This window comes from Fulmarus glacialis, unplaced genomic scaffold (genome assembly GCF_000690835.1).
Source record: "Fulmarus glacialis isolate BGI_N327 unplaced genomic scaffold, ASM69083v1 scaffold37438, whole genome shotgun sequence".
NCBI classification, from domain to species: domain Eukaryota; kingdom Metazoa; phylum Chordata; class Aves; order Procellariiformes; family Procellariidae; genus Fulmarus; species Fulmarus glacialis.
The window spans coordinates 4,565-29,154 of record NW_009228310.1 but is presented as its reverse complement, the minus strand read 5'-3'; the positions used below and the strand labels follow the sequence as shown (position 1 = coordinate 29,154).

The 24,590-nt window shown below is 44.9% G+C and overlaps 1 protein-coding gene across 1 annotated transcript in view; it reads right to left on the bottom strand.

Annotated features, from left to right (window-relative positions):
* The window catches only part of LOC104080904 (LIM domain kinase 2-like), a 19,416-nt gene extending 1,488 nt beyond the window's left edge, over window positions 1-17,928 (bottom strand). The window contains 13 exon segments of the mRNA XM_009583446.1: window positions 1,846-1,901; window positions 3,292-3,466; window positions 4,314-4,379; window positions 4,568-4,624; window positions 4,896-5,027; window positions 5,768-5,854; window positions 8,294-8,480; window positions 9,199-9,395; window positions 10,293-10,398; window positions 10,843-11,031; window positions 11,272-11,381; window positions 12,638-12,773; window positions 17,827-17,928. Of these exon segments, the coding sequence (XP_009581741.1) occupies window positions 1,846-1,901; window positions 3,292-3,466; window positions 4,314-4,379; window positions 4,568-4,624; window positions 4,896-5,027; window positions 5,768-5,854; window positions 8,294-8,480; window positions 9,199-9,395; window positions 10,293-10,398; window positions 10,843-11,031; window positions 11,272-11,381; window positions 12,638-12,773; window positions 17,827-17,879 (1,551 nt within the window). The 5' untranslated portion in view covers window positions 17,880-17,928.
* Window positions 17,929-24,590: the final 6,662 nt, after the last annotated feature.

The following is a 24,590-nucleotide window of genomic DNA, read 5'->3' as shown; positions in this document are numbered from 1 at the left end:
GAAAGAGCAGAAACACTGTTCCTCCTTTCCAATGGGGCTAGTTGCACAGGGGAATGAGCAAGGCACTGCATACAGACAAACGTCACATGAAACTTTTTCAAGACCTGGCGATGTGGCCACTGTTGTGAAGGCCCAGACGCCGCCTCTTTCTCCCCAGGGTTTCTCTGCTAGAAGATACACGATGATGTGCGCTTCCCAGAGAGCTCGACGGTGTCTTGCTCCTGGATCAGCTGCTGGGCTGTATGCTCCTGGGGATGATGCAGCCCCTCCTGATCGCAGGTAATCAACACAACCTGCATCACCATCCCATCTCTCCCCTCTCACACAATCTTACCACACCACCAGCAAAGCTCCTTGGTCTACGGAGCCTGTCCTAAATGATGCTGTGAAGTCAAGAGCACAACAAATTCTGAGTTGCTCTGTTACTGGCAGATTAAATCCCACTGACAGCCAAAGTGTAGGGGCAGAGAGAAGAACAACCATAACCAACGCCCAGGAGGTTGCAGGCAAGAGCCGGCAGAGGAAAGGGCTGGGTGGAACAGAGAAACCCTGCCCCAGCACTCAGAAGTCCCAGTGCTCACCACCTACCCCGCTGAGGTGCACTCACCACCTCCAGCACTAGAGGACTCAAAGTATAGTAAGAGGGAGGGAACCCACAGTGGAGAGCTGTGGGGTGATCCAGACTCAGCCAAGGTCAATGTCAATACAAACTCTCACACGGGGAAGAGTATTAGGTTTAAAGCCTCATCGGGTATCACAAAAAGGGTGTTATATATAACCACCCAGGCTTTTCTGTGCCAATAACTCAGCAGGACAACCACATCCTGTAACTAGACAGTGGAACGCCCGTTATGTATTTTGGCAGGGTTATTTCCTTATCTGTTTGAGTGTGTAACTTCTTTTTTTAGCATCTTTATTTTGGTGACAAGGAAAATGTTCATATGCTACTACCCCTTTATTTGTCTTTTTTCTAGATGAAACAATTGTTTTAATCCCACATACAGATTTTTCAAGTTCCTAAATCTATCACTCACAACCACAACATTCTCTGAGAGGAGGGCCCAGTGTAAACAGAGCTTCAGATGAGGCCATAAAGATTTATGCACAGATATTTTCTTTGTCCCCTTCATCCAAATGCTGAAGATGAAACTGTGCCGGTCTCCTCTCCTGTTCCTGTAACTGCTGTGTTAGCCGTACACATAACACCCCACCTTTCATCTGTATTTCCACTGTCATAAACACCTTTTAAATTGAAAATACCTTGCAGCTTTTGAGTGCTGCTCTTTGCTCTGCAGACAGAAAAGCCCGATATAACAGTAAGACTGTGCATTGGCTCAGAGATAAACTAAGCCAACAGACTTCAGAGTGCAGGCTTCATTATCGACCTGCAAGGAGGTTTCAGTTTCCCCTTCTTCGAAGTGAAGTGCCATCCACAGTAGAGGCCCTGAATTTGCTGAGATTATACAGCTGATTGTTCTTTTAATGAGGCAGTAGAAAAAGAAAAAAGTATCACAGTTTTAGGGAATATGTCTGCTTTCAACTGGACACCAGGGCTCAATCAGAACTTGATGGACATTTTTACAGCTTCTCTCAGCCCAGGAGGAACCTCTGTATTTCTTTCAGTCCAGGAAGAAACTCTCTCTGCGACCAAAAAGTTACAAGACAGTTACCTTCCTTGAGGGAACAGGGGCAGGGTAAGCTTGTACTCCCAGCCTAATTCACTGTGCTGTTAGGACACAGACTGCACACCGAGACAGAGAGAACTGGCTGACACAATGGGTGCAAGGAGATGGCAATGCAGAAGGTGAAGTCCATTAAAGATGCCATGTAATGTCCTGGTCTTACCTCACAGAGGACAATCCCAAATGAAAAGATGTCCACTGTCTCATCGTAGCTTTGTCCTGCAGGAAACATAAGACATTCAGCTCTGTGAGAGACAGTTCCCCATCCAGCTATTCCAGGAGCTGCCAGTCCAAAGCTTAACTAAGCCTATTCCCTAGAGGACCCTAAAACAGGAGACAAAGCAAGGCTTAAATCCCCAAGATATGTATACCAGCTGCATCTTCCTATACACTGCCATCACATGTTTTAATCCTGCTGCTTTCTTCTACTGGGGAATTACAGGACAACATAGGGAAGCATTGTGTATCAGAGGCCTGAGCAAATGCTAACTATGGAAGGCTTCTGCCCATTTCCATTGATTGCTGTTCTAGTTCATCTCTACAGTGCACTCAGCGTTCAGCTTCCCCAGCAGCCAGCGAGTGCCCGCTCCCTGCTGCAGTGACTGCAGCGATAATAAATTACACACTAGCAGCACTTTGAATCTGGGAAAGCAGACTGGCTCCAGCATGCCATTCTCTGCTTACAGACACTCCCCTCCCAAGCCAGTATCTGATAAACAGCCTTGCTTTGAGAGATGATGTCAGACTACTTTCTTGCTGTTCTCTTGACAAATGCCAGGTCTGAGAGAGGCTCTGAGAAGCAGCCTCACACTCCAGTAGGGCCTGTAAGCGTCGAGAGAAGGAAAACAGAACAGCACACAAGAAAGCAATATGGACAAGAGTTGAACTGGGGGAGAGGAGCCCAGTCCTCCATTCCCTGGTGGGCTGTGTTGGACAATATTGATATCATAGCCAGCCAAACTGCCCAACCTGGTCAGACCGACCTGCTCATTAGGAGGAAACTGTATCCATTGTATTTCACCCTTACCTCAACTCTTGCAGGGGCAGTTTTTCCCCTAAGGGATATAGTTCATCCTTAATGCAATTGAGGGCTGCATGCCAAAACCCAGATTTCCCTGCACTTGGACAACTCCCACCCCAATCCTGAGACTTCAGCAAACCTGGCAGCAGATGACTTCTCCCTGGATCTATGCAACAGCACACGTAAGCCTCATCCTGGAGTTTAATGATTCCCTGTCTCAAGGGGCAGTTCCAAAGCATGAGGCTATAATAGAAATTTATCTCAGGTTCAGTCTTATTTCAGGCCTCTTTTGTCTTCCCTGTTACCTGGACCATAGCAAGTTTAGGTCTGTTGCCCTCCTGAAGAATCCTGCTGTCAAGCCAGAAACGTTACCTCGGCTGGTACAAAGGCTTATCAGGTCAGGTACTGTAAGAGAAGCGCAGCTAGGGTACCTGTGTGTATAAATAAGCTCGCATATTAGCAGGGCTAAAACCATAGGCTCTAATAGGTTTGATTGTTACTAGGGGCCAGAAGCTTTCGGTAATCCTATCATCCCTATACCTCGTCACAGGCTGTCTCCTCACCTGCACCCTGGTATCAGTATCTTACCATTTAGCATCTCTGGGGCCATCCAGTATGGGTTGCCAACCACCGTGTAGCGCTTCTTCCTGTCACTCTTGCGTAGGGTTCGTTTCTTGGCAGATGGCTTCTCCAAAGTGGGCTTTTTTCTTTCCTCCACAATCAGCCGAGACAGACCGAAGTCAGCCACCACCACTGTCTTATCCTACACAAGGGATTTAGTACAAGCCACTGATTCCCCTCAGCTCCTCTCGGGAGCAAAGAGGCTGCAATTCCTCTATCAACTGCAATTCACTATCATCAACTACACTGTAAGGGCAACTAGCAATGTTTCCTGCAGCCAGGTGAGTGTAGCAAGCTGTCTAGACAGATGTAAGACACCCAATTCATGATCCCAACTCATCATTTCCTCTCTTTATTGTCTTATTTCCTGTGTGGTCGCTAACACTAATCCCATCAATTTGGCTAAACTTGCCAGGGCAAACCTGGACCTTTCCTTTAAGACCTTCCTATTCTACCTGGCTGGGAATTAACTTAGACTTTCATCCTGGGTCGTTTGAAGCCTACATGCTAATCCCATATTCCAGCCAAGTGAACAAGGGCAAGGCTTGAGGGAATGAAGCTACACAAAAATCTTGTGACCTAGCATTTCAAAAAGAGAGAGCACACACATCTGCACACACCCGCGCACTTGTCTGAATCCTGAGTGCCAGTAAAAAAAGTCATCAAGTGGTTAAAAGAACAGAAGCAGCTGTAGAGAACATTTCATAGTTGAGATAAAGAACGGAGCTGTACTAACTCTCGTAACGTGACTGTTAATAGGAGATGCTACCACAGGAAAGGCAGTAAGAGAACAGAATGAAGAAACAGTGAAAGCTAGATCAGTCTGGAAAATCCTATGTGAAGATGAAGCCCCCTTGTTTAAGGCACTAAAAGCCTCTCTGAAATCAGTTCCACCCTGACAAAAGAGGGAACATCATGGTGAGAAAACCAAGGGAGGAAGATGACAAGGAGGGGAGCAGCATCCTGTGGGGAACAGAGGTGTAGCTCACCAACTTGATTAGGCAATTGTGTGAATTCAGGTCTCTGTGAATGATGCACATGGAGTGCAAGTAAGCCTGGAAACAGAGGGAGAAAACTTGGTGTTAGGGGTTCCCAGGCAAGTACATCCCTTCACATTTACAGACCTCAACAACCAGTTGCTAGTAGCCAGGGAGCATCCACAACCCCTCACACACCACCCTGCTGAAGCAGCTAATCCTGACCCTGGAGGTTTGCTCTATGACAAAGGGACAGTTCGACTCACCATTCCAGAGGCAATTCCTTTGGCAAAGCTGACCTTCTGCTGCCAGGGAAACGGGTCCTGAAAGACAAGTCCTCAATGGTCAGGGACTATCTTACTAGCCAGCTGGCGACAGCAATTCCTCCGCAACAGGGACTCCTGCAGCAGTCAGAGAAAGATGATACAGCCCCAGGAAGAAGATGCTTCCTGCCTCAGGCCACCCACAGCTAAGAAGCAGCTTTTCCACACAGCTCCAAAGGAGAAGACTAACAACAAGCACCATAAGGCTGGTACAACTAAAAACACACTGTCAACCTCATTGAGTAGAGGTCTACCAGGCTTCCATACTCACCGCATTGCGGAGGAAGTCCTTCAGGGTGCCCCCCTCAATGTACTCAGTGAGGAGATTCAGCTTCTTGTCCTTGTACAGTACACCGATGAACTTCAGTACATTGGGGTGATCCAGGCTGCGCATCACTTTCACCTGGGAGGCACAGACATCCCACCCCAAAGAAAAGAATGGAACAAGTCCTGACAGATTTGCTCTATGGTGACAAGCGCTCCAATGCTGGAGGTCCTCTCCAGGGATCACAGGGTACACTCAAACCCCCAATCTTAAGGCAATTAACTGTTGCCTCTTCATTTTCATACTGTGCAATTAACCTGATCTTAGTCTTTAAGGAGAGCATGCTTGAGTTTGGCTAACTTCTAAGAGACAGGAGCTCTCCAGGGCAGCTATCTGGTTTGTACTGCATGTGTCAGGGCCGGAATAGCAGCGTCAGATGTTTAGGGAGCTGCCTTTAAGCTAAATCTGACTTTGAAAAACATGGTAGGCAGCCACCAAGAAAACAGTTTAGCTTAAATACAGCAGGAGTCTTAAATATCTTATAGATATTGGCCCTCATCATTTGTATTTATGCACAAGGCTCAAGGGATAAATCCTTTATGTATTGCACAGCTCAATTTGCCTCAGACTCAGGCTGCTTTTTATCACTGAAAAATTAATGAACTGGGAGCTGAAGCCATGTCTATTGCTCAGTGTAAGTGAGTCACACTTCACTGCAGCAAACATTCAGCTCACATCAGCTTTTCCCCATGTTATGCCTCCCTCCTCAGCACCTTGATGCCTGCCAGTTGCTGCCATGATTACTCTCTTTCTGGAGAAGATGGAAGAGAGATCCATCACACTGCTGGCTCAGAAGCTTTTTGAAATCTTGCTCCTACCTCTGTCAAGAAAGTCTTCTGTGTTTCCTCATCACAGCGAATCAGCTCCTTCATCACCATCACCTTTCCTGTTGCTTTGTGAGTCACCTGGTGGAAACAGAAACCACAACTACAGGCAAGGTTCAAGAATACATAGCTCCAATGCTCTTGCAACTCTTCTGAAAGAGAGGGTAACATTCCCCTCCAACCAGAGAGGAATATAGATGGGAGAAAATTCAGAGCCCAGGGATCTGCAGAAAACTGAATAAAATTTCTCCTTTCAGAATTCAGCAAAGATTCTGTATGTGAAACAGAAACTACCTAAAGCTGACAGAGGATCATACCAAGAGATCAACAGCATCCCAGGAACCAGAGCTGGTCTCCATTTTAGGTAGCATAGGGCTGAGCATACAGGCTGTCAAAGCCTCTGAAGGCATCAGTTCCATACTTGTGCATGCCTCAAGTTCCCTTTCAAAAAGTACTTGCCCAGCGTGATGCTCACATTTTGTACAACTAACAACTACATTCTGTATCAGCAAAGGAATCAACGTTCACTTGCATCAGAAACCAAACCAAACAACCCAAAACTACATTACTACATGCTTTGGTTTTATGGGAACTCTGAAGCCTGATGGTTTCTGATGAGCTTATTAAACTTACTCATGTGCAAGTGGAACTGGGATGCACAGGCTGTTCAGTTAAGGCAGGAAGCAGTTATTTTACCATGCACCTTGGGAGCAGTGTATTGCTACCTGCAAGGAATGTCCCAGAATGGTGGCAAACACACAGAAATCCACCATAAACATCAGGTAATACATTTCCTGGCTCTCGACACGGAAAGCATTTCCAGTTCCTCAAGAGCTGTTCGCCTGTATCCAACTAGTTCCTGGCATTTTGCTGTGTTCCAGAGGTTTCTTTTAACCAGCTCTGCCTTGCTTGCGTGGAGTGCATGAGTGAGTAGAAAGGATCCAAATTCTGATGAGCAGGTTTTCCTGGAAATCCTCTCCCCTTCAGTTGCTTAACTTGGACAGCTCAGGCTCCCTAAGACCTCCAGATAACTAAACAACCAGGAACAGAAGGGAACTATTCTGACCAGATACAGTACTTGTTGCATCAAAGACAGTCAATCTGAAGCTCAAGAAAGGTGTACCTTTTTTTGCCTCATACCCTTTAAAATAAAAAGCCTTTCAGAAAACCTCCAGAACTGCAATCCAGAACACAAGACCCAGTTATAATATTTAGGAAGCTTATGAGCTCTGGCAAACACTGTGGCACACTAGTTCTGTTTGGAAACATGGGACATAGCAAGGCTTATATAAGTGGAATATGAATGCATGGAATAACACAACAGAAGCAAGAGTACAATATTCTTCTGCTCCCGTCTGAAATCAAGCATCCATATATAAGTAGCGAGCCAGGGAACACTACACATTTCAGCCAGGGACATGAAAGCCAGGGACATCTAATACCCAAAGATAAAGGGAAGTGAAGAGACAAAGACAAGACAAGGCTAAGTGGAATTCTTAAGCTGACATACCAGCAAAACTGAAACAAGTGTCATCATGAAACTCCAAGAGAGAAATTTTAACTCCCAGAGCATGCACCAGAACAGGATGGCTATTGGGTAATTTGAGCAGAAAAGAAACACCTTTGTGCCATTAACTGTGGGGACGCAGATGACAAAAGCATGCGACAGAGGAAAGGTTCCGCTTACCTGGACCTGTTATTTCTCTATGAGCGGAGGAGAAGAGAAATATGCTCATTAGTATGGATCAAAAGCATTGGGTTTGTAGTACTGGCTCACCACCTCCCATGAAAGCATGAGATTAATATGGTGGCTGGACACCTGCAGTTTATACAGGTGTAAGGAGAGAAGTCCCATAAATGGTGACTGAGTACTGAGGAGCTCACAGCACCTTGGTAAGGCAGAGGAAGCTGCCCCCTGATGCTGTCAGGGACGCAAGGATAGGAGCTGCTGAAGCACCCCCAGTCAAGAATAGGGACCTTAAATACAAGAGAACTGCTATTAATGGAGATTTTAATTGTGAGAGTCATGCAAGACCTGACCACTGCCACCACACTGACAAGCCATTTAGGCTCTGCTGCGGGTTCAGAGGTAGTCACTACATCAGCCTGGCAACCCCCCAAGCATGCCACACTAAGAGTAGGCGAGAAATGCTGTACTGGGGAGTTGAATGCACCTCTTCATAAGAAAGATGCTTATAAGAGAAAGTGTAGCTTGTCCCCCGTTCTCCCCACCTCACCCAGGTGGTTGCTGTGACACAGACACTCTGGAGTTCTAAATCTAACTCAGGAGATGAGTAGGTTGACATTCAAAGGGGACAAAGTCAAAACCGACAGCAGCCAGAGACACTCATGGTCCGGGAACGAAACAGAGAAATGGATCTCACTGAGCAAACCAGGTGAGTTCCAAGACCTATCACTATCAGCAGGGCAAAGGCCACTGAGACAGTGGCAAAGGATGCCAAGATAGGCAGACATCGCTATAATCAAAGTAAATGATGAATGTTAGGGGACCTTCCTCACCTTGATTGCTTGTCCAAAAAATCCTTTTCCTAGTACTTCGCCATGAATCAGGTCACAGGGCCGGAAGATTTGTTGGGAGCAGCTAGAAGAGGAACGTAGGGATTCAGAACGACTGATGTCACGGCTCAGAAGGAGCGGTTCCTTTGGAGAACTGGGGCCAGGAGACTTAGAAATGCTGTTACTTCGCCTAGAAAACAAAGGAGACAGGAAGATCAGAGAAGCTAGGAAAGTTTTGGTCCAACATATCCCATCATTAGCTCCTAAGGGACCAGTTTCTAGATGTGCTTCAGTGTTCTTCGTATCTCAAAGCCAGATGCTCTCCCAGAACCATGCAAGCTCTTTACAAACCTAGAGCAGCTTCCAAGTCAGAGCTGCCTAACAACAACACATCTCCTGCACTGTCAATCAGAGGTGGAGCTCTGTGAACAAGAGGAGGAAGCTGTGAAGACGCAGCACTTGCTATCTCCAAAGATTAAAATACTGGCTAATGACTAAATGAGCAACTGAGTGCCCCAGTCTAGGAATACAAGATTTTTCCCAAATCCCAGGTCTCAGCCATATTGCCTTTAAGGACACATTCTTCCGCAGCCATTTAAGGCTGGTAAAAATCTGACCTTTACGTTTCCTAACTGTAAAGACTTAGTAGCTTTTCTATGTTCAAGGAGAGCTCCTTATTTTTATTACGAAAAGTTTGCCATCCTGAAAGGGAATGGAGAGAGTACATGTCAACAGCAGAATCTAAAGCTCTCCACTGCTTCGCCAATGGTTTATACCAAGGCTCGTATCAGAGATGAGTCATGTCTCTGCAGTCATTTGCAATCGCAGGGCCGAGGCACAGAGCAGCCCAGCCAGGTAGCACAGGGCAAAGGCAAGCTAGGTCAGAGTCAGCGCTTCCAAGTCTTTACCTGAGGGAGCGCCGTCGGAGCGTTCCTTCCAGATTCTCCTTGATGTCCAGTGGAGAGAGGGAGCGTGGGGAAATGGGCGGCTTTATGTGGGTGGGAAGACGGGAGTCCAAACGAAGCCTGTCTAAGCGCTGGGAGACAGGGTCATGCTCTATCAGCAGCTGAAGTGTCTGGCTTGTCTTGCGAATCAAGTCCTCCACCTGCAATCAAACCAAAGGACAGGATGATAGCAAACAGGAGGAACACAAATGACAGGAGATAGAGGAGACACAGCAGAATGCCCCTCAGGAATCAGAGTAGAGAGTTCAGTGAGATCACTCCATAGTTGTGGTTTAGTTGTGCGCACCACAGCTGTCTACCAGACAAATCAAGTAGCCAACACAGAAGTTCCTTATGCTATCCAAATCCTCTTCTTTCTGGTCAGCTACAAGTGACCAAACACTTTTTTTTTCTTTTTCTGAGAAGTGTTCAAAAACTACACAAGCTTCCATCCTGAACAGTGCTGCAAAAAACAGCTTTGCAAAAGCTACATGGAGATTCTTCTGAGAGATGTCTATTGTGCTGCTAATGTTTTCTTCAGCACCAACAGTAAATAAAACCCTTGTGTAGTGAAGGTAATGGTGGTCTCTCTACACTCTTGCAGCATCTCCTGATATCTGTATAAAGCATTTACCTGTAAAAACAGACATGAAATACTTTTTTTTGCAATGGGAAACTCACCCCTAGGATCAGCTGAGCCTTTGTCTGTTAGCAGTTGCCTCTAAAAGGATCAGAACAGTGGACTTCACTAGCAATACATGAAGAGTCTTCACAGCCTCTCTGTCCTCTGAGATGTCACAGCCCTACACTTTTCTTATTACCTCCCTTCATGTTTGAATGCCACAAAATCAGAACTGCATCCTAATTGCATTTCCATCTGTTACATTTTCCTCTTCAGCTGGAAGGGGTAGCAAAGCTTGTCTTCATGTTTATTCCTACTGTCAGCATGAGTACTATGGGTGTACACACACTGTATGTAGGGTGAGAGAACAGCCGAGAAACAGAAAAGCTGTAAAAAGGCAGATGAGAAGGAGGCTTCATAACAGAACTCTACCCACCTCCTCCACCTGTAATGTACGAATAGGAGCTCCATTAATCTCCAGGATACGATCTGCAGGGTGGATGGCGTTTCGGACATCTGGGCTGATGTGCATCCTGTTAACTCTAAACATGGGAATTATAGTGTGTGTGGGAAGTCAGTTTAGCCAAAATTATAAAAAAGCTTCCCTTCATATTGGTATTCTGAAATAAAACAATGCTAATCTACCAACACAGGGAGCTACCATTAGACCAAGTGCTTAGGTCTGAGCTGGTTTGGGAAGAGCTCTTCATTTGCCCAATGGCAAAAATTGTTAGTCCATTACAATTCATCAAATGTTTTGTGTTGAGTGAAGGAGACAGCACTGAGAAATAAAGTTATCAATTAAGGTCATCACAAGAGCGAAATGGAGACCAAACACAAATGGCTATTAGCCAACATATGTCCCTGTTGTGCCGAGACAGATCCCCTCAGCAGTTAAAGCAGCTGGTGGGACAGCAGCACTGCAGAATTTTTACCAGCTCCCTCTGCAGAGACATGTACCTTGCACACAACCTTGTCATACTCACTCTTTCACCTGGACACCAGTGGCATAGCTGGAGCAGCCACCTTCAACAGACACAGAGAACCCCCTCTTGCCATCAGTAGCTGCCGGCATGGAGATGAGGGTCAGTGTATAAGGCAGCTGCTCACGCAGAGACTCAGTGGAGTGTTTTTCTATCATCGGTGTCAGCACAATCTGGTTATGGCACTTTCCACTAAAAGAAGTAAAGAACGTCATTATGGCAGTGTCCTATCCCTCCCTGCCAAATTCACACTTCTAAGTTCTCTTACTGACCATAAGCTGTAATTTTTTTTAGTGCTTACTCCATTCCTTCCTCCCTCCCTCAAAAGGCAGCTTCCTGGCATTCCTTAGCATAGCACACTAAGCCAGCTAAACATGACTTACACATATAGCAGGGAGCAACTCTGTGACAAAGCATGCAGCTCCGTCTTACCAGTAGAGAGTGGAATGTTGCACGAGCGCGTAAGTGTCCCCATCTTCAATGATCACTTTGCAGCTCATACAAGCAAAGCACTCGGGGTGATACTTGTATTCGCCAGCCACCTACAGACAGAAAAGGGAGTAGCTTAGGGCCAAAATCCATCAGCAGATACAGCTACTGCTTTCCTCTCTGATTAACATGTTCATTCAGGTCTCAAAGTCAAGTGGTAGTTTTTTACTGGAAAGTTATTTTAGCCCATTCTACCCTTCCTGAACCCCATCCTTGGCACCTTGTTTGCAAAACTTCTCTGAAACAAACACGTCAACATGAAAAGCAAAGCTTGTGTCCCAGGAACCTCTGCTATATTTGGCAGCTGCTTGACTATCAAAAATAGTTGATAGTCTGCTGCAGACTAGTAAACAAGATATTAAACCTTCCTGTTCAGTTGCTCTTGGCAAGATAACTAACGTTACGCCTGAATTAATAAAGCTGAAAGGGCTTTTTTTTTGGCAGACAGGCACTGCACAAATTCAGATACTTTACCAGCCAGCTGACAGAAAAAAAAGCGAGCTGAGACTGAGACAACAAAATACCTTTAAAGAATATTTTTATTCATTGATCTGTTTTTCTATTTTCCTTATGAGAACTTCCCTTATTGACAGTATTTTGCATAGACTTCCGCAGACAATAATTGTCTGCACTTTTCTCAGTACTTCCCTTTGAGGTAGCAATCATATTACTGAGTACCATGCTGCTTTTATTTAGGCCCTAGAAAAATAATGGTTATGTTTCATTCTTGACAATATTAAAGGTTAAATATTTGCAAGGTTGTGCCAAGGAGGGGAACATTTAGGTGAGCCCCATATTGTGCAGGCAGAGTTCAATGTTTCAAAGCAATTGGGGCTAACACTACTTCAAGACACCATCAGCCAGAAAACCACTCTGGCCACAGTCCAGGTGGGACTTGGATGGCAACCTTCCCCAAAGCCAGAACCTGCTGCTTATCCTGAGCCAAGAGGTTTGACTCTGCAGTGCCGTGGAAAATCACCCCATGGAGACACTGAGGCACTGTGCTACAGAAACTGAACAGATGTCCCCTTAATCACCTTTCTATTTCTCATGCCTGGGCATTTCAGCACCTTACTTTCTTCGTTCATATGCTTCAGATCCTCACAACTCCCTCCTTTAAGAGTTACGCACATTCAAAATTAATCTCTATCTAGAAGATGCACACACAAGCCTCATGTCTAATCTCTGATTAGAGATTAGAGTAGTAAGGAGACTACTACCTTCAGTTTATTTGGTTATCTGAATAGCTACGGCAATTCCCAACCAAGTTCGAGGAGTCCTCCAGGCAGGAGTCCTTTAGAGTCCTTACCATCACAGGTCCAGTCATCAGCAGAGAGCAGCCATGGCAGGACTCCCCAAACTTCCCCCAGTAGTCTTTGTGACAGTACAGCTTCCCATCTTTCTCATAGTACCAGTTAGTGAGGGGATCCTGACATTCAGAGCACCTTGAAGGAAACAAACGAACAAGGTTCCAGTTGGCAACAAGTCACAAATCAATGGAAAAGCTCCTCTCCTGCATGGAGAAAACAAACATTCAGCAGCAGCTCACCACCAGCTCTTCTAGCTTCGGATGTACTAAACCCCTCCATTTCCCAACGCTTTTTCAACTGAAAATTAGCACCAAAACCAAGGTTTGTAAGGAGAGGTGGTATCAACCAATACAAAGGAAAAGACAAGCTTCCAAAGTTTAAAACAAATCCCATCCATTTATTAAAACACATCAGTAGTTTTATAAATTCTGCCTTATAAATTCTGCTCCTCTGCTTCCTCCCTCTTCCTGGATGCAAGCTTCCAGATGCAGAGCTCGTAGCACACAGATAGCTCTGCTACGTTTCTGCTTAGTGTTTCTATAGCTTCACACCATCTTGTGCCAGAGCACCTGTCTCCTCAGCCAGTTTAGGAAGGGGGACAGGAGGCAGGATCCACTTCCCTATGCAATGCAAAGCCGGTTTAGCACCAACCTTTGTGGAATGCCTTTCTATTCTTCTGTAAGTAGACCTCTCCCAAAAGGTCAACTGCAGCACTACCCATTTGAGGGAGAGTTTTCAAAGCAGTTCATCCTTTGAGCTCCACATACTTATTGCAGCCACCAATTAACTGTGATGAAAGCCCTCCACCTTTCCCCACCAATTGCTCTCCCTCTCCTTCTGCTGATGACAGCACATGAGAAAAAAAACCACAACCAACCAGCAAAAACCCAAACAAAACTATTTCTCTAATTTCATGGAGTCTCAAAATCTTCACATATCAGTGTCAGCTCCCATTTCAACAAGCAACCATTATTAATGCTCTACCTACACCACCCCCAAGAAACAACCAACCAACCAACTCTCCCCCCAAAAAAAACACGGAAAAAGATGCAGCAATTCTATTACGGATATCATTTTAGCAAATCACAAGCAGAACCCAGATCTTCGAGCTTCCTGAACACAAAATAATCCTGCCTCAGCAGGATGCACTGGGCAAGGGAGTTTAACTTCTGCAGCACAGAGGTGTGACTTAATGGAGAGATAAGGCACAGACAGCAGTTGCTTCACTAAAGATTATTCCATTAGCCCTGGGCAGCACTTTCTCAGACTTTAAAAGGAAAATTAGTCTGGTATTGGCCATTTCTGAGTGCAGAATCCAAGGCGGGTTAGTCACCAATATCTGGTTCAAAGAAACACCTCAAGGATCAATGTCGTCATCCGTACGATGCTTTCCCAAAGGTGGAAGGAAGAGTTTCTTCTGCCCCTTACCCCCCCAGCTGTCTCAGTTACTACACTGGAGGGGAACCCACTGCACCGGGGTGGGGGCTGAGGTGGGCGTGTGCCCTCCTGGACAGCAGGCCTCTCTACAGTGCCAAATGCACTGCAGTCAGTTCGTGGCAGTGGAGGTGCACTTCTTACATGCTCCCAGGTCTAAGATGAGAGCTACTGTTGACTTCACCTTTCACAAGCTTCCTGAAAGCTTATTTGTGCCAAAGGCATTCCTTGTAAACTCCACCAGCTTGTAATGAGCGTGATGATATGCGAAGCTGGTCATGCTCCAACATGGAGAGAGTTATTTGCTCCATCTCAAGAGACTGCAAAGCAACAAAGTGAAGCTGCTTGTAAGCAGCCTATGGTTTTAGGGGAAAACACACCTCATGAGGTATTTAGTACCGTACCCTACCCTCAGGAAAGTTGGTCCTTCTAGCGTATTTGGCTTTTATAGTGTTTGTTCTCCCAGCTGAGGAGCTCCAAATCCTGCCCCCCCGCTTCCTCAGTGATGGGAAAGAACATGCAACGGGCCCTGCCAATTTTGTCTGAGGCAGGGGGAGCAGTAACTTAACATTGCTATACGTGGTACATGCATCATTACAGCCTCAGTCATGGGGCACTGTCATGGTTACACCCTGCTCGTGGTATGCAAGAGACCTAGAGGGCATTGCAGTGCATTTTGCCTTCAACCACTAGCCTTTGGCTTTCATTTGCAGTAAATACCCCACGCTGAATGATCAAGTAGGTGAGTGGGAGGGAGAAGAGAGCAAGTGGAGACTAACAGCAAAGATTTCTATCACCCTGTGGCAGGAACATCTGGCTCAGCATGGGCAAATCAGATCCCTCAGACTTATCCGACTTCTGCGTGCATGCCTGTACCAGTGTGTGCTCCAAGAGTGATTACATCTTCAAACAGGGAGCTGTGACCAGACCTGCACTTGGGATGCAGACAGCACTACTGGAGACTGTTCCACCAGGACTTCAAGACCTGGCTTTCTGTCTAAGTTCTCTCCAAGCAGGTGGGTTATTTATTTATTCATTTGTTTTTACGCACAACACCTTCCCTTCCTCACCCCTCTTCAATTTCACCTTCAACCACTCCTTTTTCTGCCTAAGAAAATCTAAATTTTTTGCAAAAACAACACAACTGCAATTCTGTTTAGACAGGCTCCAGAGGATCACGTACGCTTGTCTTCCCTCTACCTTTCCCCTACTTCGTCATGGTTTGATTCCAACCTTACAGCACTTTGATTAGTTTGCTTCCAGCCGGAAATAAGCACTGGTATCTAATTTGCAACACACCCACAGCAAAATGAAGGTGAGGGGGTGGAGCCAGCAAGCAGTCAGTTCTTTGCTATGCAATTAAACAAATCTGGGCAGGACAAGTTTGCAGCTTAAGGCTCAGAACCCCACCCGGGGCAGTGAGGCAACAGGAACAAAGCAACCAGCCCCAGAGAGGCTAGATGCTGGTAATCGGTCTAACTGGCTACTTTGTTAATCGCTGCCAGCAAGGACATGGCTACGGCCCATATTGCCAAGCAGCACCTTCTATTACTTACCGTGCATTCTGTAACGTAGACAAGGCTTTAGATTTGTCAGGTGCGGAGAACTGGCTGACAGCACACAGGTATAGTTTCAAGACCTGTTTCAACTGTCTCAGTGCCTTCGCCCAAATGATAAAGGCATCACATGATTGTTCCACATGACTCTCATTGAAGAGATATGTCAGAATTTTATCACAGAAGATACAAGAGTTACCACTCCTTCTTTCCCTCCTCACTAGAGCGCGTGGCATTGCAGCGCTGCCATTGCCAGGGCTCACATCAGCTGCGACAGGAATACAATTACTTCTACAGGTATTAAGCAAGTTAATCTTTTCCCGTCACCACAGCCAAAAGACAGGAAAATTTCTTGCTCCTCTGTCTTTTATAGATTAGAAACCGCTAATCTTCTCCTAGATGATTTGCTATTCTTATTACAGAGTAACAAAGCATGGTAATCAAGCTTCCTGGAGGACTGGTAACAGCCATACTTGATGTGTTTCCTCTCGCTGCCCAGCCACCATTTTCAGAGCTGCAGAGCCCTGCTCTGATTATACAGTCCCATACATTATGATTCTTTGCTTCCCAGCCTTGGCTATAAAGAATAAATTAACCTGCCTCCCATGGCCATCCTCCAGGAACCCCAGGGAGCGTCTGAGCCCTGATGCTCTGTAGCTCAGCCGGTGCAGAAAGAGTTCACAAATCGCTGCTTGATGGCTACTTGGTTTTGTGGGGGGTGGTAGGAGGATCAGGTCACAACAGGTAACCAGCCTGGTTTTCAGCGAGATGGGAGATTCAATTGATGTGGCATCTCTTTTACATCTAAATGAAAGCCAATACCCTCACGGAAGCAAAGACTTCCCTGGCACTGAAGAGACAGATCCCTTTGAGAAGGAGTCATTACTAAAACGCACCCCCCACACACACTGTCAGGCTAGATCAGTTAACGCTAGACAGGCTCAAAAGAGCTGTGGTTCCAATTCTGCTGGCAGGGAGGGGGAGAGGACAGTCACGCAGACAGAAAGCTGCAGAATAAAACATAACCCCAGCCCACAGCTAACCCAAAGGCTTCTCACCCAGACTTAGCAGAAGTGTGTGCACTGGCTACATAAAAGACACTAGACAAGGAAGAACAGATACTAGAAAACAGACCAAGTACTAGAAGACAGAGTGTTTAAGCTCTGACTATGCAAAACCATTTCCACACACTTAGGAGAAGGTGTTATCTATGGCTTAGCATGATGCCCTACACATATTACAAATAATGAACGTCTGCTCACTTTCTTTCTTCTGAAAGTGGATGCTGTTTCAGAAAGTTGCCTAAAGAAGCTTAGCAACTGCACAGCAGTATTTACTCCTATCCTAGAACGTTTTAACAAAAGGCTCCTTACTCCCAAATCAGTACAAAAGTGTTTGCAGGAACAGGATCAATAATGAGCAAATCTGAGTGGAGGGGATCAGAGGGAGACAATGAAACTGCAAGCTGTGCCTTTCCCCATCCATTCACCTTATCAGCACATCAGTCACCATCCTGGCTGTGTTCAGCCCCACTAACAGTTTTCACTGTGGAGATGTAATGCAATCAAAGCCTTATTCTGTAGCTATCGCCCTTCTCGAGCCTCATTTGTTCAATTGGACCAAGAATGGTTGTTAATATAAACCAAAATACCACAGGAGAAGAATCCTTCCCACGTAAGGGAAGTGTGCTGCTCGTCCCTAGTTACCTGCAAAGTACTTGATTTCTTTTCTCAAACAAGATTATGCACTGCCTCACTGCAGATTACATCACCTTCCTGAACTCGCAACAGCAGCATCTCACCTCACCCTGCGCTGTGCCCAAGCACAAGTGGCTTTGGAAGAGACACGAGCCATAGTAATCTCATTCCTCTGGCAGTGCAGCGAAGCACAGGGGCATGGCTGAGGTGGCATATGTAGTGTTGCTCTGAAAGGGAGCCTGCTTGCCTGGGCTGCGCAGACACTGCCTCACGGCACAGGTGCCGTTCCCTCGTACCCGAGAGATGTGAAGAGGCTGGTAATAAGAATCTTCCCCGTCGCCTCCTCAAAGCAAGACAGGATCCCAGTTTGAGGCTGGCTGTTCCCTGCACACAAGCACTGGACCTCATTCTTCACGCCTCGCACACTCGCTGCTTAGGATACCATTACAGGGGGGAGAACGACACTTTGAAGATCCACTGCTAGTCCTGCACAAGACTTACCGAAACGGATCCTTGGGAGCGAAGTAAGCTGGGGCAGACAAGTAACTTCCCATCTTCAACACTGGATAAACCGGCTCAGCCACAAACTTGTCCAACTGCCTCTGAACAGCTCTGTTCTGCCAACATGGCAGCAGCCGGTGCTCATTTAATCTTGCGCTGATTCAGATACTTCACCTCTCTTTGAAGCTGCCCAAGGAATGCCAGGTCTCTCGGCTGCTCATTCCTTTTCAGATTTTTCCTGACTCCCATGGCTATAACCATCATCTCCTGCACTCAGCAGCAGCGGCACCCTTGAGAAGGACAGAACAACTGCTAACCGGGCTAGTTGGACATGCTTCTGCAATAGTTCTTGTGAGCTCTGCCGCCTGCTAACTATTGTCAAGTTTTCCCTTCTCTGGTTCCACCCAAGGGTGGGGGGGAGGAGGAGCCATTGCAGGAGGACAGCGTGTGGCTACAGAGGTTGAATAAACTCTACTTCTTCGCGAGGGGTGGAGCTTTGATCCAAAGAGGGGCTGCGTTAGTAAGTGCTGAAAGATAGCAGCTTTTGCCAAAGAAAGAGCCAAGTGCATAAACGTGAAACTACTCTTTGCAGCTGTGGCACATTCTGATGGAGAGGTCAAGGGAGACAGAGTCTGACGAAGACAACTAGCCACATCTCCAAACACATCAAATTAACATTTACTACATACCTTCCTAAATCCCTCAGAGTGAGTGGGGTTACACTACCTTCACAAGTACCTATAGTCTGTTCGTCCTCTTGCAGGAGGTAACTCACAGTGTGCTTCATCCAAGGAAAAATTACTTTCTTTCCAACACTGTTTTAACCTGATTTTCATCTCCTGAATGGAAGCCGAGAGGTGAAAATCAGCACAGATGAGTACTCTCTCCTGCTTGCAGTACATGTAGTTATATCATTTTGCTTGCTCCGAAGCCAAGCATGATCTCTAGTGGCCTAATCAGCTAAAGCTGTTTGCAAGACACTCAGAAATGCAACAAACATAGGCTGCTGCACCAAGCCCTCCCATTTCTGTACAGTCAGCAAAGCCTGGCGTGCCTGAACACAGCCTGAAAATCATGCTATGTTCCAGAGGCAAGAGTACTCAAATGTGCTTTTACTGGAGATGCTCGTCTCAGCTGGCATATTGTTCAAGGGACGCTTGGGGCTGGGACAAGGCAGTCTTGGCTGCAGATTTGACAGCTGCTGCTCACTGTTGAAGTAAGCAGAAAGACAGGCAGCCTTTTGGGTTGTTTTTTCTTGTTTTTTATTTTTTGATTTTTAATCAGCAGCCACCTTTCTGGGGAAAAAAAGAAAAAGAAAAAAGCCAAACAAAAAACACCCCATCATTTTCACCCATTCAGTGCAGTTTCTAAGCCTGGCTGTAAAAGTGCAGTGAAGCCTAGTGCTGCAGAGCCGATGTGGCTGTCAATTCCAGCACGGGTCTAATTCCTTCTGACATTTCACACAGCTCTACTGGAAGCAGCAACACGGTGAGTCTGCGTCTAGGAATGCACTCTGGTCTCCCACATTCTCTATATGTTGCGTGCTGAAAGTGGGCCAGCGCTCACAATCCAACGCTCCCCTGGCTATCAGCAGCACCCCACAACACACACATCCCTCCAGTGCATCGCAGAGCCCCTCCCCTGCCCATCCCTACAATTCTGCTGCCATGGGCTGAACTCCCTCCAAGGGGGATTCCACGTGACCTCATAAATCCCAACTCTTCAGACAAAACCTTTGAAGATTTGATCCACAGATGTGATAAGCAGCCAGCTAGTCTGTGAATGAAGCCAGCAGATAAAGCCTAACTTCAAAGTAGTAAAAACCACCCAGACAGCTAAGCAACTGGGAAGGGACAATTCTGCTGCCATGGGCTGAACTCCCTCCAAGGGGGATTCCACGTGACCTCATAAATCCCAACTCTTCAGACAAAACCTTTGAAGATTTGATCCACAGATGTGATAAGCAGCCAGCTAGTCTGTGAATGAAGCCAGCAGATAAAGCCTAACTTCAAAGTAGTAAAAACCACCCAGACAGCTAAGCAACTGGGAAGGGATTTTGAGACTTCCTTAAAGCCAAAGGACACATAGTCAAATATCTATTTAAACAGGAAACATCTTATCAAAATTTTACTTTTGCAGCAAGCCCCAGCAGCAGCCAGTAAGTTACTTTTTCCTACACAGAATTCTTTTGTTACTTTCTGCCTTTTTCATTATCTCTGTGACCTATTTAAGAACACAATAGCTCTGATAAAAGGGCTCTGCAAAAGGTGTTAATGTGTTCATACATTCTAGATCTGAATTCCTGCCAGAATGAGTGTACTTCAAAAAAGCTGATAAACAGGTGGTGGGGGGGGACCTTTTCGACACAATTTTACTGATACTATCTCTGAGGGCCAAAATACACCAAAGCAAATTTCTTTTTCACCAACTGAAGTCAGATATCAGCATCTTCTCTCTTGCAAATGCTGACAGCATTTCCCCTACAAACATGTAGCCATCACAGCAGGTTGCTTTCCTTACTATGGTTTAGAATTGTACAGTAATTTTTGCCAGAAAGAAGCCTGAAAAATATAACTAGCAAATAAAAAGGAAAAAATGAAAAACCTCGACAATGACCTAACATGAAATTTATTGCAAATTGAGTCGCAGCCGTTACAGTTTTATCCCCACAGAAATGCATCACATAGCTATTGTGATATTCAAGTGATTAATATCTTAAAACAGCTGGAGTTAGGCTGCACATCTAGACACCCTCTTTACCACATAGTTCATGCTGTCCCATAGGATGTCTACAGACAAATATATTGCTCAGCATACCTACCAGCCTTAAGACACACGAATTTATCCTGGCATAGACAGGCACTTTGGTATGTGTGGGACTGCTATAAGCTGGGGCAGAGGCATCTGCTTCGTGCCTGAAGTGTCTGCAGCAAGTCTTTGTTTCAGCGTGGGCACGGTTTGGAGGCATTCCAAATACTTCAGTACAATCCCAACACCTCATTGTATTTCCAAGGCACTTACACATAACACGTGCTTTGCTGCTGTTGAAAGACAGTCAGCTCCTGACATCAGCTACTGAAACTGATACGGTTTTGATATGCACGTACCTCTGAGTGAAAGCTCTTGCACACAGCTCTCGAGTAAACTAAAACAGTGAAGCAAAGCTCATCTCCATCACTGCATCTTACTTCTAAGCAGCAGCAGAACTTCAGACGAACACAGTGATGCCTTCTCTGTACCTCACATCACTAAGCAAAACATTAGGATGGAGATAGAATTTTTATCTCCACCATACTTGCCTAATGGCCGCAGACCTCCTGAATATGCGTAGGCTGAGAAGCAAACCAAAGAAATTCAACCTATTGAAACTTCATAGATTATATATGGTTTTGGAAGCAGCGACTTCTGATCTGTAAATGCAGCGCATATGGCAGTAACACCAGCGCTTACACCACTGCATCTTCACTCACTTCCTAACTTGCTGCTTTTGTCTGTGCAGACTGCTAAACTCCTCAGGGAAGGATCCTGTCTCACTTGTGGAAAGCCTACCACATACTGGGCTGCGTCAGTAATTCTAATTACCTTGATATAATAATGCTCTGATAACAATGCCCTAAAGGACAAGCTGCGCAAGTCAACTGAAAAAAGTTTGGACTGGAATGCCCAACTCCTCCTTAAATATAAAGGGTCGTCATCGATGTCCTGTAGACATTGACAGGTTGTCTGTCATCGACAGATGACATCAATAGATGTCCTGTCATCGATAGATCCCCTGAGGAATGTGGCCACTTCCACCTGCAAAGTGCGTCATTGTTCCTTTGGATTTTTAAACTCTTGAACAGTCATGGTGATCTGTGTACAAACAGACACTTAGCAACTATTTCTCCCTAAATCTGATCGTGAGCTGGTGAATTTCAATGCTGATGGAGACACCATCAAAAAGACATTCCCAGGAGCCTGCAGGATTAATGGAGGGGAGCTCTTACCTCTGAGGCCCTATCATTAGCTTTCTATAACTGCCAGAAACTGGAGACGACAGGGGAGAAAAGGAGATTCTTGTCTTCCTGCTTCTACCATGATTCAACTGCCTTTTGTTACTACTGATCCTTCCCCTGCTCTCAAATTCAGCTGCTGTGTGTACAAACCTGACTGTGTTCACAGCTGAAAAGCTAAAGGAAGATTCAAAGCATCAAACATCCCCACATTTCAAATTCACCTTAATACACACCTTTGCTTACATCTTTATTTGTCAACATTTGTACGTTTGAGCTTCATATGGTGTCACTGTAGATCTATTTGTCCTGTTGTCTGTGGGGAGGAAGCAGCTCTTGGAAAATGAAGGCCTGTGCCAAACAGTTGGAACCAACAGAAGTGATCCAAAGTCTAGAAAATACAGACTATGAGAAAAAGCTAGGTCCAGGGCTTCTTCAGTCTAGAAGAGACTGATGGGAGACACAATTGCTGCTTTCAGACGAGAAAAGGTTACTTGAATAACAGAAGGGGGAAAAAGCTTGTTTTCCATGCCCATTGTGAATGTGACTAGAAGAAATTGATTTAAATTGCAACAAGGGGGATTTCTGAAGGTAGCAGACAGAAGCTGCTAACACTAAGGATAATTAAGTGCTAGTAGACATAGCCTGGGAGACCGAAAACCTGCAGTGATGGGAGATTGTTAGCTGACCAGTTTCTTGATCAGTCCAAAGCCAGAGAAATTACTTGCTTCAAACATAAGTGGAAATTTAGTAGGCATCCTAAGAACCGCAGAAAACAGATTTGGAAAATACCCTCAGAAGTCATCTAGTTTATCCTGCAACCGCCAAAACAGGTTTAACTAGCTATATACATTCTTAACACAAGATTGCCTGGCTTGCCTTCCCCTGCCCCCAAATGTAAAAAGAATCAAGGTGATTCACTAAGTTTTGCTGAGCAAAAAATATTTCTATAGCACACAAAATATGCCATTCAGTATAGAAAAATCACATCTTTGTAAGAAAATCAAATCACTAGAGTTGGCAGATTAATAGTGGTTCTCTTTCTGCTCAGTAGCCTGGAGCTCAGGGCTGATCCGGGTCTGTCTTCCGACCATGGACAACCGTCACACTGCAGAGAGCGCACAATGGGCGGGTGACGAGGGATTCTGGGAAGAATCTACTTTTAACCTTGTTCCAGTACTGAGAAACTGAAGAAGGAGAATTTGTTTCAAATTCACTTCAGAATACCAGTAGGAGACAGAGCCAGGAGTTCTTCTGCACTCTGCCAAAACTTCCATTTTTTCAGAGTATTCATTTAGAGAAAACAGCCTTCTGGTGGTTACAACACTCCTTGGGTTTTAGTTTCTAGCTCCAGTAAAGGTTAACAGAAATTGAAATGGAGTAACACATTCAAAAAGAGTGCAAGCACCTGAACCCTACACAATCTGTCAGGTGAACTGATTTGACTCTAGGTAATAAGGCCATTTTTATTGTGATTTAAACAAATAAATTTTATTACTTCAGATTTTTTTTACAAGCGTAAACAGTTTCTTAACGATTTCAAGACTGTATTTAATTTTAGCCAATATCTTTCACTGGAAAGTCCACTTACTGCTTACAATTACTTAAATATAGTAATGTAATCCCTGATCAGTATAAAGAGATTTAATATATATTTAGTCAGATATCAAAAGCTTACACTTTTTAGTAATACAGTTTATATTATTAACTTAACATCAAACTATTTCATAATATAATCTAAAAAAATACAGAAAGCCATGAGAATTTTTGCTGAGGTCAAGCTGCATTGCATATGCATAAAAATCTGGTGTATTAAGCAAAAAGGAAATATTTCTCCAAGCTGAATTAATAGTTTCTGGTCACCATCATCTCCAGTGCTTTAGACTTACTAATGAAAAATTTTGGATTCATACAAAATTTCCCTGCTTTCCTTTCCTCTTCCAGAAAAAGGAAGATGAGCTTTCCCGCTCTTCAAACTCCTGATGAGTTTTCAGCTTTTAATTAACTGGTTTTGGTATAAACTAAATAGTATATGTTTAAATCTGTAACTGTAAAATCATCAGTAATCCATCACCTTCAGTAACTTGAAGATACACTGTGAACAGTTTTTCTCTGATGTGGTGGACTTGGCTTTTGTTTGAGATTTCTGCAGCAAGCCTGTGTTGCTTGGCTACTTAAATTAGATTTATTTTATAGACCATAGTGATATACATCCTCTGTTATTTCACAGTTAGGAAGGAACTGAACCTCAGCTGTCTTCCTTCCTAAAACATTCTTAAGCACCCTGCTACAGTAGGAATTCCTACCATCGTTTCCAATAATTTTCTTCATATGGATCCAAAAGCATTTTCCACCTGGATGTATTCAACAGGCTTGATCTGAATTCATGGTTTTCAAATAATCAAAACTGGATTTTTAACAAATACTGTGTCCTTAAGATTAAACCATGCCGCTGTATCTGGGTCTTCTCATCCCATCCTACTCCAATTCAAATATGCAATATCTCTACAGAAAGAGGGAATTGTCTTTAATTTCATTTGTCTTTATCTGTGGGAAAAAACCAAACACAAACACCAAAAATGGACATCAAAATACCAGGTATCAATACTTTATTCAAAGGTATAATTCAAGGCAGTATCTTCTATTTCATAATACGGAAAAAAATTGGACTGAAAGCAGTAAGAACAGCATGCTCTAGGTCAAAAAAAGCTCTTCCAATAATCCCCTTGGTAAAAGTGATCCAGACCTAGGAAAAAGATACTTTGCCATTTC